Genomic DNA, 18,779 nt, shown 5'->3' with positions numbered 1-18,779 from the left:
GCCAGGCTGCCTACTAATGAAGCTTTCCCTCGTACTTCTAGCACTCAAGTACCCTCAACGGATCTACACTAAAGACATCAGTAAGTTATGCAGGCTTGCCTTGAGCTTGCTCTGTAGTGATGTAGCCAGGCCTTGAACTTGGGATGGATTCTTTTGCCCAGTATCCCAAGTAGCTGAAATCAGAGGACTAAACCACCAGGCCTGACCGTGTGTGAGTGCGTGTGTGTTGGATGGGGAGTTAGCTATATGAAGTATAACTCATTCTGAATGAAAGTGAGCTTCAGGGAACAATTTAGATATGTATCTTATGGCACTACTTTGCATAAAGCTGAGAGGAAGAGAGACCCCTTGTCTCTGTGCGCATGCTGGCATGTGTGCAAGCAGAGGTCAGAGGTTGACATCTATAATCACTCTCTACCTTTTTTTTTTTTTTTTTTTGAGATAGTGTCTCACTGAGCCTGGAATTCAGACATTACATGGGTGCTAAGGGTCCACACTCAGGTCCGTCCACTTTTGTAGCAAGCACTTTACTGATTAAGCCATCTCTCCAGTAGAATTTCCTGTAGTAGTCCTTGATCAAAACAGATTAGTCCACCCAAATTCAAAGGGGAAAAAAATCTTTGCTGTTCAAAAATATAAATTCTGTGGGAATAAAAGAAAAAAACTACACCTATTACTTTGTGGGTTTTTTGAGGGGGGTTCAATGCCACAAAATGCATGTGAAGATCTGAGGATAACTTTTATGAGTGGTTTTCTCCTTTCAGCATGTGGGTTCTAGGTATTCAAAAAAGACTGTTAGGGTTCAATGGTAAGTGTATATACCCATAAACCATCATGATAGCCCAAAACAGACAATTTTAATAACAAGACAGCCCCAAGCACTTAATTTTAATAAGAAACAATTGAAGAAAGACTTAAATTTTAGAGAGCCTTTTCCTGACTGATGCATTAGGCTTTTGTTGGTGGTACAATTATCATGCACTATGATGCTATCTAGAGCAAACAGTTTGCTATGTTCTGTGGGTTCTTACTTTCTCTCAAGGGCAACAGGACTTTTCTACAGTTCTTCATCTGTAAATAGTTTGTTCATACAGTGCCTACCTTTTAAACGTCTATTTTCTCTTCAGCATCGTCATGTCTTGGCCTTATTCCAGACCACCTCGCACAAAGCCTAACAACACTGCAGTTACCACTGAGGACTAAGAGGAGCAGTTGCCTCACCAAGTTCATCACTATCATAAATATCCTCCTACTTTGAAATGGTAAATATAATAAACAGTTTTGTAGAACATCTTGATGAAAAAGAAGCACTTAGTGGTCCTTTAGTGGACTATTTTTTTTTTAAAGCATTGTTACACTATCACTAACCAAATTTTCCAAAACAAAGTAATCTTCTTTGAATGTCTAATCACTCTAAGGTTCTTGAGAGCTGGCCACGTGGCTCCTTTTGCTGTTCGTCCAACAAGTCAAGTGTTTCCATTTCGGGAGCAGCACATTATGTCTTATTCTGGAATGATCTTGATGCTGCTGGTTTTCTTCTCATCACTGAAGCTGACAGAACTAGAGAAGGCTCCCTCCCTAAGCACTCTACCACAGACTTACCCTCCCTTATATCACCCGATAGTCTTTATACTGCTAAGCAATAGCAAAAATTACTTCTTACATTTTAAAATTTACTTGCTCTATTCATTTGTATGAAAACTCAAGCAACTCAGATTTGCCTGGTCTGTTCCAGACATTTATAGTAAGGCATTGCTAATAATACAAATGAACATCAATAAAAATCTGTCCCACTCAAAAACAATTGTATCCATCAAGTTGTAAAAAGCCATGGGGAAAAGCCATCAGTTATGAGCTGCACTGAACACTTATGAATTGCAACTTGTTTCCTGCCTTTTCCTGCATGGTGGAACTAGAGAATGACGTGAGAGCAGAGCCAGAAACAAAGTGTGTATGAAAAAGAAACCAATATAAAATAGAAATATGAAACCTTTTTTAACAAAAGATTAAAACTTCTAAAACTCAGTCATACGGCTGAAAGGACAGATCAGTGGGTAAAAGTGTCTGCCAACAAGCCTGATAGTCTGTTTAAGTCTTAGGATCCACATACGGAGAGACATGGATGCCACGAGTTGTTCTCTGCCCTTCAAACATGCACTGTGGCACATGCCTGACCACATACATTCTTGTCCCCTCCCCCCCACGCAACACATACATACATGCGTTCATGAAAAACAAAGAAAATAGAAAAATTATTTTTAAAAATCAGTAAGTAAAATTACCACTGCAATTATGAAATAGCAGAAAACGTTCAAATGACAAATTAATATGTTTCAGTAACTAAAACTAAAGAAAACAAGTACATTATCTGAAAAAAATTACATATAATGCAATTAAGGAATACTTAAGGTTCTGGGCAGTGGTGGTGATGCCTTTAATACTCGCACTCGGGAGAGGCAGGCGGATCTCTGTGAGTTCGAGGCCAGCCTGGTCTATAGAGTGAGTTCCAGGACAGGTTCCAAAGCTACAGAGAAACCCAGTCTCGAAAAAAAAACCAAAAAAAAAAAAAAAAATAAATAAAAAGAAACTACTAGTACTAATTAACTACTAATTACCACCACAACAAAACATCTTGTCATTTAAAGCCAAGGCTCTCAGAATTCTAATGCTGTGTGCAGACTATAACAGCTGTGAGGGCTGGATCCTGGCATAACACCTGAGTTTAGGTTGGCAATGTCTTGCTCAAGTGTGTGTGTAGTGCCACCAAACATGTGGTTAGGTCATGGGTCATGCACTGTGTCAGCAAAGCTGCCACTACACTCAGGATTTGATGTACCCATTTCTTTCAGGAGGAACAAACAGTAAGAATGAGAATATTTAAGACTGTTACAAACTCAATTTTTTGAAAGCAGTACTTTCAACTACCTCAGAAGCAACTATTTTCAATAAAAAGGGCACATAAATATGATTGTTTTATATATAAATGGCTTGGGTCTCAGGTGAGCTGTCAAGTTTTGTGGAATAAATAAGTATAATACAAAATGTAAATCGGGACAATTCAATTCTGTTCTATTAGTCAGAGCTTTTATTGTAACATGTGTTTTCATTACTATTCCTGTTTACATGTGATTGTGGGAGTCACTTTAGACAGAAAAGACAAGCATAACTTGTCAGATGAACTGGGATGCTGTAATTTTAAAAAGCCAAAGAACTGAAGCTACATCTAAAACACTTAAGGCTCCTAAAAGGGAGTAGACATGATGATATGACTGGAAGATAAATAATATTAATAATAATTTGTTGAGTTTTCAAAATAAGGTTATAGATGCCAAGTTGTTAGTCTAAATAAAAAAACCAAAATAACAGAAAGAACTTTCTTTCAAATTAATACTATAATGAGACTGATTTACCCTTAATGACTGCCTACCCATTAAGAAAGTAACAACAGCGGAAGTAGTAGTACGGCACACCCTCAGTCCCAGCACTCGGAGACAGGAAGATGGATCTCTGTGAGTTCCAGACAAGCCTGGTCTGCAGAGTGAGTTCCAGGACAGCCAGAACTACACAGTGTGACCTTGTGTCAAGAAGGAAAGTAACAACAAATGACCATGGTTCAGAGGAAGACAGATGCCAAGGTACTCAGCCTTTGACACTGCAACATAACGTCACCTACAAAGTTCACACTCAAAAGTGTGTAACAGTTACCACCCTATCAGTCACTATGGAATCAGCACAGAGATTCCTCAAGAAGTTAAAAACAGAACTTCTATACGACCCAACTATATCCCTTTCAGATATAAATTCAAGTACTCAGACAGCTTCCTACCTGTGACAGCATTCTCCCCAACAGACAAGTTACAGAGTTAGCCTAGCTGTCTACTAACAGATGAGAGGATAAAGTCCCCCCACCATCCACCACCACAAATTTTATTCAGGCACAAAGAACAATACCCCGTCACCTCCATCATGTTAAGTGACAGATAAAACAGCCTCACAGACAGCACCTCTTGTTTTCAGTCACACATGGAATTTAGTTTTAAAAAGACTTGAAAAAGAAGAGAACTTCTATGGGGTTAGAAGGGGAAAGGAAACAATGGAGTAAAGCCTAGTACTTTGGACAATATATGCTAATAAAAGTAACAAACCAAACAACACAATTTAAAAAAAGAAAATGCCTAAGATTTAAAATCTGTTTTCATTCAAAAGTGGTTAAATTGTTGAGACTCTAATTACTACTCTTGGAATTACTACTCTAATTACTACATGTGGAATCCGTCAGGTATCAGCAGTTTGCAGGTGAAAGAGATGTGCTAATTACAGCTGCCCCCATGATACCCCATCAGAGAGTCATCTCCATGTCCACTGGTGGCTGAATCCCCTTCAAAGTAACAGGATCTCCATGATAGGAACAACAACAGGATATCCAAGAGTCCCGTGAGAGTTCATTATCAATACTGTAGCAGAAGCCAGAGGCCTAGAACCAGGACCAATGACTCAAAGCAATGAACACTTACAAGTGAAGATGAATAGATTAAAGGGTGAACTGTGTAACTCAACGGGTCACACTACAGCTTCCACAAAGAGATTCTTTTTCCTTTTTTTTTTTTTAAAAAAAAAATTCTCTTTTGTTGTGGGGGATTCAAGGGCAGAGGGTAGATTCAAGGGGATGGGAAAAAAAGTGGGATCAGGATGCACCATGTGAAATTCACAAAGAATCAGTAAGAGTTAAAAAAAAAAAAGAAAAAAAAAAAGCAGGTTGAGTAGGCCAGAGAGTAAGGCTCCATGTCTGGTTTTATGTGGTACTGGGGGAAATCAAACCCAGGACTTTAGTACCTGCCATTGCTGGGCTGCTGTGGAGACTGTCTGGAATGATCAGAGGGCTCTGAGCGCTGGTCAGGAGACCGTGACTGGCTGCGGCGGGGAGGCCTGTCGTGGGAGCGACCTGAATGGTCTGATGCTAGTGACTGAATTTCTGAAATATCTGTTAAAAAGAAGGGTATTTTCCCATGAAATAATTATAGTAAAGTATAAAGCATTCAAATGATATAAACCAGAATTATATTTCACAAAGTGATTTAAACATTAATATTATCTCCAGTTATAAAACCAAAACCATAGTGAACAACATACAAAGCATTTGTGTGAAGTGACAAAGACAGACAAAACATAAACACACACACACACACAAGTACATATAGGTTTTAGATTCCTGAAAACTATCATTTCACTCAAACATACCCAATCCTCTAATACTTCAACCAGTCAATTGCGAGCCTCCAGCAGAAGGGCACTCACCATCTCTTTCAGAGGCATTAGCAGAATGGATGCTGTCAGAGAGATCAGGGACATTCAATAAGGTGGCCCGCTCATCTCTTTGAACTACCATTTTTAACTTGCCTTTAGACCTTTCTATCAATGTCTTTGCATCTGTCAATGACATATTTTCTGTCACAGTACCATTTATCTACAACAGAAAAGAAAGGATAAGTTAAAAAGTAAACAACAAAAAGTACAAAAAGTCTAATCTACTATAGGGAGAAACACGCTCCTCAGATCACTGGAAGACCTAATATACCAACTTTATACTTTCTAAATCACCAATAGCATCCTAGAAGCAAACTAGAAAGCATTCCAACAGTATCTAGAACAATTACCAAAATGATCCTAGTGAATGATATATATTTTCAGGATTTAATTCTTTCACGTTAACACCCAACCACACAATGGGCATGGCAAATGCTGATTACTTTCTCTGGCAAAACTGCTTCAAACACAAACAGAGGTTACACAATAACTCTAAATTTTGTTTTTTGTTTCAGTTCATTATAATATATAATGTGACTATACCTTTAAGACAACATCCCCTTCTTGAATGTTACCATCTCTTGCTGCCAAACTATCTTGTGAAATTTCCTTTACGAATATATGGCTGGCCAGTCGAAGACCATATTCTGGAAGAAAACATTTAAATATCTTTAGTTCAAAATCCTAAAACAATTAAGTACAGTTTAAATTGTAAGATTAAAATTACTGGCTTTATGATCTACGTTGCACCTAAGACCATTATCTTTAAATCATCAGAAGTCTGTAATGTTGGGAAGAGGCAAAGCAAAACATGGTTTAAACAGAACATTATGTGTCGCTCACTATCTTACTGAAAAGAAGAAGCCCTAAAAGATAACAGCCATTTTTTTTGTCTGACTATGTGATGGCATACTATTGTCTTATAGTGTTTAAAGAACACAATTCTTTAGCATGACCTGCTTGATGCTTAAAAAACTTTGTAGTCCAACAATACTTTTGATGACTGTTATAAATCAAATACTAGCTTTGTTTTCCTTAGCTCTTAGGTGTGTGCAAACCAAGAGAAACTCAAGAACTTGAATGCATTCTACTAATTCGTGCGACAGTTCACCATTAGTCAAGCAGATGTGAATAGGAGTTAATACACACACAGTGCTCTCTCATTCAGCTTCCACTGGTGATTTCAGCTGTGGGTGGATATGTGGTCAGAGTTAAGGAAATTACAAAAAATGTATTGTAAAACAAGCACCCAAGCCAGGTGTGGTAGAGTACACACGTGACACTCACACTCAGTGGTTGAGACAGGACAGAACTGTGTGGACCACATTTTAAGATTCTATCTCAGAGAGACAAATAAACCAAAGCTTTAAATACCAGTTCTGTGTTAGTAAGAAAAGAAATGCTCTTGGTCAGTAAAAGGAGAGAGGAGGACTCTAAGATTCACTGCATTTTAAAAGAAACAAACTTAAACAAAAACCCAAAGTAAAAAGTCAAGATGAAAAACAAAAAGTAATCTGCAATAAATTATGAAGCCTGTCGTACAAAAGTCTAAATGTTCTATCACAGTTACAGTTTATCCAAAGAGTCTATATACAGAAGCAGGGCTAGTACTCAGGTTAAAAAAAAAGGAGGGGGGGGCGGGTAGTGACTGAAGATCCAGGCAGGCAATGTTAAGTGCTTTGAAAACAGTCATTTCATCAGAGAAAAACACAAGACTAAGGAAATATTCTAATTCACAATTAAAAGGTTACGAATGGCTGGACTGGCACACACCTTTAATCCTAGGTCACTAAGACAGAGGCACGCAGAACTCTGTGAGTTCAAGGCCAATCTGGTTTCAAAGTGAATTCCAGGCCAGCCAGAGCTATACAATGAAACCCTGTCTCAAAACAAAACAAAACAAAGAAAAAAGGCTACAAGATTATTATACAGATGGAGGCATAACAGTCCTTGTGTATCAATGTACTCCTTTATTCTAGGTATTTTTTTGGGTACATAGTAACTATGTGCAGGCACTATAGATTAAAGCAACAGATCAGATAGTCCCTGCACCTTGGCAACTTAGGCAGCAGAGCAAAAGACCATGGTAATTTAACAGTACAACAAAGTATTCAAAAACAATGGGACTAAATATGCATATCTACCAGGGTCAGACAAGGCCTCTTTGAGAAAGAAAATACCAAAGTTAAAACTTCCCCCTAAGAAACACTAAATCTAACCCTCAACTCTGTTGTGGGCAGAAGGCTGGAGTGTTCAAAACAAATACACCAACGTACAAAGGAAAGACATGCAGGTATGATAGCCCTAAGACTAGGACAACTGACACCGAGACAAACACAAGGAGAAGCTGGTCAGACAGATGGCACCTCCACCAAAGAGTCTAGAGGTCACTGGAACGGGCCCAGAGACCAACCACAGAACTGGCAAAGCATACTGAAGAGATCGCAGCAGCCTGGAAAAGAAGATCAGCAGTGGAGAAAGGCAGAGTAGGACAAGAAGGGGCATTATGAAGTCAGGCATGTTCATTATACACAGAAGAAATGTCAAGGGTAAGTACTACATATCATCTGTGCCTAGCTGACTGAGAAACTGAATTGACAGGAATACAATCCAAGAAATACTTCATCAGAAACATGAAGAAAAAAAGTTTAAGAATAAAATCTGATTCCCTTGAGATGTGGCTGATTCTGAGGAATCCCTACGGACAGCTGGGAGCACAACAGGAGCACTGATTTCAACTAGAGAAGTAAACGGTGACATTAGCAGTGCACTGAGGTAATGGGGATAATGAGACTCCTACAAAAGAAATCACAGTAAGTGGAAGAAAGATTCTTGGACAGAAAGCTAGAGCATTAAAGGATAGGGTGATGAAAATGAAACCTCGGGAAGATGAGTCTTACAGAAGTCAAAGACGACATTACTCTACAAACTAGACTAGCTGGGGAGCAGACACTAGATCAGAGAAAGCCCGAGTGCAAGTGCAGCCTCACTTGTTGGCTAGGCCGCTGCGGGGGTGGGAAGAATGCCCGTGACAAGATGTGTTAGAATACTTCATAATACTCAACAACTCTGAAATCAAAGTGATAACTAAATGCAAGAGTGAGCAAAGAGGGCTGGAGAGACGGCTCAGTGGTTAGGAGCACCGTCTGCTCTTCCAGAGGTCCTGAGTTCAATTCCCAGCAACCACATGGTGGCTCCAAACCATCTGTAATGAGATCTGGCACCCTCCTCTGGCGTGTGGGTATACATGGGGGCAGAAAGTTGCATACATAATAAATAAATCTTTAAAAAAAAAAAGAGTGAGCAAAGAGCCATTTAAGAAGCTTGTAATTTGATGAAGTGATACACAGTAGCTGGACTTCAGTTTAAAAATGTTAATCCTTCCATTCACAAATAACCCATCTTTGCCCTCTAAATAAGTCCTTAAATTTCTTCCCATAATCATACTACTATTGATCTAAACACAGCATTTCAGTTCAGTGATAGTGTGACATTTCTTTTTTTTTTTTAAGATTTATTTATTTATTATGTATACAATATTCTGCCTCCATGTATGCCCGCATGCCAGAAGAGGGCACCAGATCTCGTTACAGATGGTGTGAGCCACCATGTGGTTGCTGGGAATTGAACTGGGGACCTCTGGAAGAACAGTCAGTGCTCTTAACCACCGAGCCATCTCTCCAGCCCTAGTGTGACATTTCTTGTGAGCATAATTTGATTTTGGCTGTTCCTGTCACAATAAAACCAAAATTCAACTAGTATACACTTTATTTCAACTACAATTTGCTGCCAACAAAATGATTTAAGAAAATGTGCCAAAATGTCCCAATGTCTGCCTTAACAGGATTTGACTCCTAACAAGAGAACAATGATAAAGAGAAATGGAATAAAACAAGGATAGGAAAACATGGTCATTGTATTTTTCATTCAAACCATCTTTAAAACTGTCTTGTGAAAACAGTAAGAGTCAATGAAGAATACCTTCATTTTTCCGAGACTTCACCAACGTGACCTTGGTTGGTTTGGCAGGCTGACTGGAGGCCACCGACCGCCTGTCTGAACGAGGGGACAGGCTCCTTTCTCTGCTCGCACTTCTATCCCTTGCCCAGTTCTTCTCACTCCTTCTGTTGACTAAAGTGCCACGGCTACTTCTTGGATCATGTACTTCCTCATCGTAACTATCATCCTCATTATCAGATACTGGTTCAGGATCTGGACGACTTACAGGGATCTGAACTTTCTTCTTCCTCCGAATGGTCTACAAATAAGAAGAGATTATAAACTCAAGGATACTCATTTACTCTCCATTCATAAGAGAAAGAAACATACAATTCTCTTGACCTACATTAACTAATTTAAATACAAGGGAGATAATATAGTAATCACACCAATCCATTTCTACAATGGCTGTTCTCTATTCTCTTAATAGACAAGGCTAAGCAACAGATTAGGAATAATAAATTTACGAAGTCTTTCCAGAATTTGTAAACATTTTCTAGGTGATAAGAATCACAAGCTTACAGGGAGTTGTGGAATGAAGGATAGAACTATACTCTAAGCATATCACACACCTTATGGACACTTTGTAGCCAAAACCACAACAAACTCACCTAACTTAATCACCATTTGATAGTGCATCCTTATCAAAGTCTATAGTTGTCCTGCCAGACTGCTGAAGGATACATTTGTCAAAAACTAGTAACAACTTACTCCGCAGGAGCTCATGAACTCGGCATACTTTCCCAATACAAACTGCCTTCCGTCTCTACCTGAGTGCAAGTTCATTCTGGCATTCCTTATCAGTGTTCCCTGACCGCTCATTTCTTTGTTTCTAAGTTCAAGATCTATGTGCATCTTCTGAATATGCACTTCTTAATCCTTGAAGCCACTTGGTTCCCTGACACTGGTACACTGCATGTCCTCAGGGACCTGCAAGAGCTTTTTGGGGAACACATGTCTTCTTTTGGCATCTTTGGATGTTTCTGATTGCTCAATCCTCTTCTGTTTTCTCATCACCAATCCTCTCACAACTTCACTTGCAGCCACATTTAAATGACTTTCTACTGGTTTCTGCCCCTCATCTGCCATGATAAACACCAAATGTATTTTGACATAATAAAAATTTTTTATTGATTAGGCCATCTATAAACTCATTCTACTAGCAGAAGTCTCGGTGGTGCTCAGCAATCCTTTCATCTGCATCGTGTTCCCTCTACAATCACTCATGAAGGCCTCAGTTCCTTGGCCTTCTCTAGGGAGTCAGTGTTCCTTTACTCCCCTCTTCTAAAAGCCCTTCAATGTGTCTTGCTTATCTGATGCTTCTTTCTTGTGCTCTCGGAGATTAAGTGGACCATTCTATGAAAAAAAACCTTGCTATTTGGTTTTTTTGTTTGTTTGTTTTTCGAGACAGGGTTTCTCTGTGGTTTTGGAGCCTGTCCTGGAACTAGCTCTTGTAGACCAGGCTGGTCTCGAACTCACAGAGATCCGCCTACCTCTGCCTCCCAAGTGCTGGGATTAAAGGCGTGCGCCACCACCGCCCGGCCAAACCTTGCTATTTGGGCTTGTTCTTATTAATACGCACTTACAAGAGGTTTCCTCATCAGTCCCCATCCTATGTGATTTACACCTTTCATCTCTCCCAATTTACCTCAAATCTGCCTGATAAGTGCCTAATAATCTTCTCTTGCTATTCCCTTCATAATTATGTTCTATTTCCTTTGTGGCTAAATTTCTTCTAAGGCTGAGTCGACACTAAACACTGCTACTTTGTACTTCCCAGATTAACCAGAATCTGTTTGAAGTTGGAGGACAAGTAGCAAAGCGAGCTAGCATGTGGGAAAGACAAGCAATGTGCTATTAAGAAAGAAAGGAGAGCTCCTTAACACCCCCCACACGCTGGTTTCATCCCTACTTCAATCTCCAGTGAGTTGTACTAGAAGTCATACCCTGTACTGTATAAACTGAGCATGCTACTGCATCCTGCAATCGCAGACTTTGGCTTTAAGACAGTAATTTGAACTGCACCTCGAACAATTCTTCACAGATAAGCCTGGCTTTTTCTCTCTCCTCAACAAGTCACACTTAAATGAGGTGGTAATGATGTAGGTTCAGAAGAAGAAGGTAAAGCTTTCCCACAGAGCTCATACCAGGAAGGAGGGCTACACACACTTTCTCAATACTTGCCAAGATCCAGAGTGACATAAGTACATAAAGGAGATAATAGCATTAAGCCACAGAAGACTGCAGCCTCCTCTCCCTTTATAAATGAAAAGAAAATTTCCATTTGAACTTAAATACATAGTACAGAAGACGTAGGAGCACTCATACCCGTCAACAACTAACTTTGGAACTACCTTTTTATTTCTTAAGGGACAGGAAGTAGCTGGGTGTGCAACACCTTAATTCCATCACTTGGGAGGCAAGGGCAGAAGGATCTCTGTGCATCTGAAACCAGCCTGGTCTTCATAGAGTGCCAAAACAGCCAGAACTACACAGAAAGACCCTGCTTGAAAAAAAAAAAAGTGGGGGGTGGGAGTAGGGGAGATTCAAATACCAAACAAGTATCACGAGTAGTTGATAGTTCTACTAATATTCAACATAATAGATACTCACAATTTTTGCGTTTTTCCCACTTTTCCTTAGCTGCTGAACAGCAAAAGCATGTTCAACATTGTCCATTGAAACGCCATTAACCATCGCAACTCGGTCATTTTCCCTAAAGGGGAGTGGGAAGAACACCAGAAAAACATGTTAAAGAAAACCGTGTAAGACCTTACTAAAGTCTTCTTTGAATGACAGAATAATTAATGTGCTTGTCTTTAAAGCAATGATAAAAACAGCATCAAATTTTACTGGCAGACCTTTCACAAGAGCATTTAGCAAATAAGTAACCACAGGACATCAGATTTTTTTCTTCTGATGTAGCAGCACAGTGTTTCCCCAAAAGCCTGAATAGCAGGCACTACAACAAATAAAAAGATAACTGCAGCTGAGATAGAGCATTAGATGAAACTAAGCCACCCAGCTAGCAGACACTATCATTAAATATTAAGTCTTTCTCCTTTTAAACATCTTTGACTCCTGATTATAGTCTCGATTTTTCCTTCTTACCCTTGTTATTACCTGTATTGTACTTATCTCCTTAGCATACAGAAAGGGAAGACTTCATGTGAGAGGTGCCCACCTAAACTAGTTACCAGTTTGCTTTCGCTCTCTTTTCCATTATGGTTACTCTCCATTTAAAGTAAGTAATACTTAGCTGTCCATTTACACCACTAAGAAAGATTTCCTAAGGATAAGTGTACATTCACTTAAGGAAAAATATTAGTAAGTACAGCACAAGTTGGATGTAAAAATTCTAAATCATTAACAAAACAGATCTATGATGGGGGAACAGGACCAATGCAGAGGGGAAGAGGAGGAGGGAGGGGAGGAGGGAGGTAGGGAAGGGAGATCTGGATTAATGAATTAAAGAACAAAACCCCACACACTTACTGTAGCTGTCCTTCAGCTGGCCCTCCCTTTAGCACATCTGAAATCACTATGGAGGTTTCCCCACTCTGAAAATGAGGATTATCTCTTCCACCAGATATTGCAATTCCAAATCCAAACCCAGGAGCCTAAAATAGTAATTGCAGTAAAATAGTTCTATTAAGGGCAACAAAATTGCTCATTATAGCATATGTAACTAAATTATAATCTTATGGCATCTATGATTTATAGTCACTTGCATGGTTATACATTACAATCATCAGTACATTCTATGAGAATTCATGTTCCAATAAATTATATACCAGATATGACAATATTAAAAATGTCAACTGCATAAATATTCCATAAGCACTAAAGTAATTTTAAAATTCTGAAAAGTAAGACTCTGAGTGATATTTGATTATCGATAGAGTCCTGAAGGGACAGGCAGTGCTCAGTGTGAGCATCATGAACACTGATACCTGGTTCAGAAACGACAGCCTTAACCCATACATTCACCATCTGTCATTTCACACAGTTGCCTTAAAAATCAAGTATTAGGTATTTCAACTTCCTTCAATTGTTCTAAAAATTCCGGAAGGAAATCTCTTCACAAATAACACACTAATGTCCCACATATGCTGCATGTAATAGAAAAGGCACTCCAGTTTTTATCAGTCATTTTTTTCTTTATATTTTAACTAAATAAATTATAAGATACAAACTTCTGAAAGAACTAAAATTTCTATGACAGCAACTCAATGGCTCAATACAGAAAAAAAAATCCAAATATTCTTAAGTGTCAGGACGGCGCCTCAGCCTTGCTTCTGAACAAACAACACGTGCGCTTTGAACTGTGGATGCCACTGTGCCCAGGCAATGACAATACCTGTAAAAGTATTTTTACTCTACATAAAACTTTCTGCTCTTACAGATACATATCTCAACATGGAAAACAAACACTTTACCATCATTTGTCAGCACTTAGGAATCAAATTTGTGTGTCCTTGGACTGTGCTATATTAGACTACTTGATTTTAAAACTTGTTGTTTGAACCAGGTATAGCTGTACATGTATGTGAGACCAGCAATTGGGAGGTGGAGGCAGGTGAATCAGAAGTTCAAGGTCACCTTGGTAAATTCAAAGCAGCCTGAGAAATAGAGGCCTTGTCTTTAAAGAAAAACAAGAAATCACTGTTTGAGTTGATTACTTGAATTTCATAAAAACTGTCCAGTGAGTTCTGGTTAAGAATTAGGACAGACTATCCACATGGAATCCTAGTATTGGCATCTGCCACATGTATGCATATACACACAAATAGAAAGTTATTTAAATGATAAAAATAACTCCATAACTATTAATGAATCTGCAACTGCAATGGGTTTCCCAATATATCAATTTGGCTTCCATGGCATTTGTCTTTATGGAGTTATATTTATATGGGGACAAGGCTGTCTTTATAATAATTATAACAACTGTCCTTATCAAGTTCCATATTGGGTATTTGTGTTTTTACTTCTGGCCATTATAAATAAGGTTGCTGTGAATGTTCACATGTTACTTATTGAGTGGATATCTTATTTCATTTCTTTTAGGTCTAATTCTAAAAGTGCAATAGTTGGGTCATATGGTAGCTATATGACTAACTTCTGAGGCATTCCTAAATTGTATTCTATAATGGCAGCTTCATTTTACATTAATATCAACAATGTATGAAAGTGCCAATCTTTTCCATTCTTGTCGAACTTTCTACTGTCTATCTTCTAGCCACACTAGCAGTCACGACGGGTCTTCGCTGACTACTGATGCTGAGCATCTCTTCATGTGCTTACTTACTTTTACGTATCTCTGAGAAAATGAGAGACCTTTTCCTCATTTCCCATCTGAGTTATAATAGTGCAGGGAACAGACTTCAAATAAAGTCCTTATTAATATATCATTTGTTCTCTTGTTTTCGTCTCACTTTCTTGATGGTGTCCTTCAAATACCAACATTTCCAATTTTGACTAGGCCCAATTTGAATTGTTTTCTCTTTGTTTTGGGCTTCTGACAACACACACAATAAAGTATTTCCTAATCTAAGGTTAGCATTTATTCTTATATTTTCTTCCTGAGGTTCTATGATTCTAATGACACTTGGCCTGATTCATCTTAAGCTAATTTTGCACGTGGAGGGCAAGTTCATCACTTTACACGTGACTAATAGCTCTACTGTTTAACAAAGACCCACAAGCCCTGCACTGGCACTCTCTTCCCACCCCAAGTTTTTCTCTTATTCAATTGTTTTCTTATATAAAAGACTTAGCAGCTTGCCTAAAGATCCCCTCCTAGTTTCCTTGCTTAAGTAATTTCACCCTCTAAAATGTCACCATAATACTTGAACATGAAAATAGAAATGCCTAATTCATTGAGCATTCACTTTATTTCTCAAAGTATTATTAAAATACATGCAATTTCTAAGGAAGTGAGTCTGAAAATAAAGTGGGGTGTTATGATGGAAGAAGTACATCACAGAATCCAACCCCCTTAAATGTAGTTAAGGTACAGCACCTTAAATTACAGATGGCATCTAAAAGTATGATGGTCTTTCTGTGACTCTAAGTCTTTAAATGTGCTTGGTCTTGCCCGAAATATGTTCAAACTGTAAAATGCGCGCACAATTTCTAACAGCACAAAGACAAGGAAATGATTTTAAAATACGAATTACATGTTTAAATGGTATTGAGAATGCTGAGTTAAATAGGATGTTATAAAATTTTTCAGCCATTTTTAATATAAAAATTAAATTCTTTTAACCCGTATGTGGATTGTACTCTAGGGTAACTGGACAGTGTTGCTATCTCTTAGGAGAGGCTTTGTGAACCATTACTGATCTCACATGCACAATAATTTTTTTTGTGTAACTAAGGAGATACAAACTGAGCAGAATTTCAACCCCTGAAGAGCATAATGCACCACGATGGGGCAGACTGCTGTCACTGAGGACCACTGAGTGCAGAGACCAGTCACTTCAGTCCTGGTCATCTATCTAGGGAACTTTACATCCTACACTACTACCATAGAGATATTTGTGCCCCTTGTCTATTGCTGGACAAATCTAATCTTTGGACCACAGCTTGCTGACACTGCCCTAAAGCAGTAGCTTTCTAGGTTTATTGCAGAGAAAGAAGATCAGCTAGGTTGTCCCTTCTGACCAAAGATTCTGATTCCTTTTGCTTAAGGTAGGCCTGATTCCACAATGGCTGTATGAGTTTGCACCCCCAGCAACAGTGAAGTTTCCTTTCTCTCCACATCCTCTCTAAGACTTGTTTTAAGACTTATTGACGACAGTCATTCTGATTAGCATGAGGGGTATTTCAAAGGGTTTTAATTTGTATTTCCCCGATGGCTAGAGATATTGAACACCTTTAAAATAGTCGCTGGCCATCTGTGTGTGTGTTTTTTTTTTTTTAACTATCTAATCAATTCATTTGCCCACTTGTCGACTGGCAATAGCATTTCCTTAGTATTTAATTTCTGCAGCTGCTAGTAAATTCTGCATATCTGCAGCGTAGCTGGTAAGGGTTTTCTTCCATTCTGTGGGCTGTCTGCTCACTCTGCTGGTTGTTCCCTTTCTGCACAGAAGCTTTAGTTGTATGTAGTCCCATCTGTTGACACTTGGGGTTAGACCTGTGCTGTTCTTCTTCCTCATTCCAACATCCTGAAATGAATCACCTGTGTTTTCTTCTGAAACTTTTAGTGTTTGGGGTTTTAATTTTTTATCTATTTTGAATTAATTTTTGTACAGGAAGATACAAATCTAATTTCATTCTTCTGTGGGTAGAATCCCAGTTTTACCAATACTATTTGTTAAATAAGCTGTCTTTTTATTGCCTCCTCTGTCAAAAATTAAGTGGCCACATTTTTGCTGTTTTACTTCTGGGTTCTGTTTTATTCCACTAATCTTTCTGTCTATTTTTACGCCAGTATCAGGCTCTTTGTCACTGCAGCTGTCTGGTATAATCTGAAGTGGTGTACTGTAATACTCCTAGCAGCTGTCTGGTATAATCTGAAGTCGTGTACTGTAATACTCCTAGCATCATTCTCACTTCTTGGGATTACTTTAGCTATCTGTGATATTTGTGGTTACATATAAAGTATTGTGTTATTTTTTTCTAAGCCTGTGACATGGGAATTTTGACAAATATTACAATATTCTATAAATTAATTTGGGTACTATTTAATAATTTTACTATTATTTTAATAATATTAATTCTAAGAACAGACTATTTCTCCATCAACTAGAATCTTCTGTGATTTCCTTTTCCATACTATGAAATTTTCCTTGCAGACATCTTCCATTTCCTTGGTTAGATATATTCCTAAATACTTAAGTGGGGTTGTGGATATTTGAGTGAAACAGTTTTTCTAACTTCTTTCTCAGAGACTGGACTGTTAATATAAAGGAAAGCTGATGTGTATGGGCTTTGTTTGTTTGTTTCTTTTTTGATTTTTCGAGACAGGGTTTCTCTGTGTAACCATCCTAGTTCTCCTGGAACTCACTTTATAGTCCAGGCTGGCTTTGAACTCACAGAGATCCGCCTGCCACCATTGTCCAGTCAGGCTGCTGGTTTTTTAAATATTGATTTTATATCCTGCAACTTTACTGTGTTAAATTCAGAAGTTTTCTACTTGATTAAACAGGGCATTTTTAGTAAAGAATTCAGTGAGATTTAGAAAATTAACTTAGAAAATTAAAATTACTAAAATTTATAGATTTTCTGAGTTAAAATGTAAAAATGTTAGAGACAGCAATTAGCTTGACAATTTCTGATTTGCAGACCCATAGTTTGGTTTTTAATTATATAATTTATAATGAAATAAACATTTCAATGAATAGTTAGCTATCTTAAGCTTTTATTATTCACATTTTAAATTTTTTTTAAACTTCCCATGTCCTATAAAATCTAGCTTCCTACAAAACCAGTAACTGAATTTGCACAACTAACATTTTGTGTATATTTTTCCATATTTAGGCACTTTCATTTTAATTGAAATATTTAAGTTTTTTTGGAGATTCTCATACATGAGTACTGCTTTTATATCATTTCTATTCTTCACTCTTCCTCCTGCAACTCCTCCCGTGACTCTCCCATCCCTCTCAAGTTCATGACCTCTTCTTTGATTTTTACACACACATACAGGCATATGTATAATGTAAACATAGCCAAATAATCTTAACAGTGATCTTGCAAAATTGAGTACTTGTAACGGTGAAACTGACAATCAGCAGAACACCCTTTGCCTAGTTACTCATTTCTTTACAGTTAATGTAAAGAGGAAGTGGTGTGGCTAGTCAGGAAGGCCATTGACATGCATGAGAGCCAGAGTTTGATCCTATAAAAATTAAAAGCTATAGCAATCAAAGGAGAGATCAATAAAAAAGACTAGGGAATGAAAAATATGGATGCATACATACACGGTCAATTCATTTTTGCTAAATGTAGAAAGGAAACTAAATACAGAAAATGCAATCTTTTCAACAAAATGGCTGCTTAAAATATTAAGACATTCATATGAAGAAAAATCTCTTATTTCTTTTAATCATATACAAAATTTAACCCACATACAACATCTAGAAGAAGGCAAACACAGAAAGCCTTTTACTTCAGGGTTGACAAAAGATTTCTGAGATTCAAAACCAAAAGACATGATTGATGGAAACAGAAGTGCTGGCAAGAAGGCAGAGAACCATCACAGGTGGGGGGTGGATATGTGTAAAACAATACTTGATAACTCTGTATCCAGAATATATAAAGAACTCTTAAATCTCCAACTTCTGTGTGCAAAAGACTAGAGTTAAATGAAATGGCAATCCACGTTTCTTCATAGAAAAATAGTTTCAAGATATATTTGATATAGGTAAATATTCAAAATATTCAAACTCCTACCACAACTAAAAAGCAAGTGCCCTAACTAAAACACTGAAGGTGAATTTCAACAGATGACAATTTTTTTGTTATGC

General features: G+C 38.0%; 1 protein-coding gene across 7 annotated transcripts in view; it reads right to left on the bottom strand.

Annotated features, from left to right (window-relative positions):
* Positions 1–18,779, bottom strand: part of Tjp1 (tight junction protein 1) — a 251,979-nt gene that overhangs the window by 35,165 nt on the left and 198,035 nt on the right. For all 7 annotated transcript variants that reach the window (XM_057755876.1, XM_057755877.1, XM_057755878.1 and 4 more), the window contains 6 exons: positions 12,799–12,923; positions 11,917–12,019; positions 9,286–9,562; positions 5,848–5,951; positions 5,296–5,464; positions 4,834–4,981 (listed from right to left, as the gene is read on the bottom strand). In XM_057755876.1, the coding sequence (XP_057611859.1) occupies positions 4,834–4,981; positions 5,296–5,464; positions 5,848–5,951; positions 9,286–9,562; positions 11,917–12,019; positions 12,799–12,923 (926 nt within the window). The remainder of the gene's footprint in view (positions 1–4,833; positions 4,982–5,295; positions 5,465–5,847; positions 5,952–9,285; positions 9,563–11,916; positions 12,020–12,798; positions 12,924–18,779) is intronic.

Source organism: Chionomys nivalis, chromosome 23, assembly GCF_950005125.1.
Source record: "Chionomys nivalis chromosome 23, mChiNiv1.1, whole genome shotgun sequence".
Taxonomy (NCBI): Eukaryota; Metazoa; Chordata; class Mammalia; order Rodentia; family Cricetidae; genus Chionomys; species Chionomys nivalis.
Note: the sequence above shows the minus strand (reverse complement) of the source record. Positions and strands in the feature narration are given on the sequence as shown.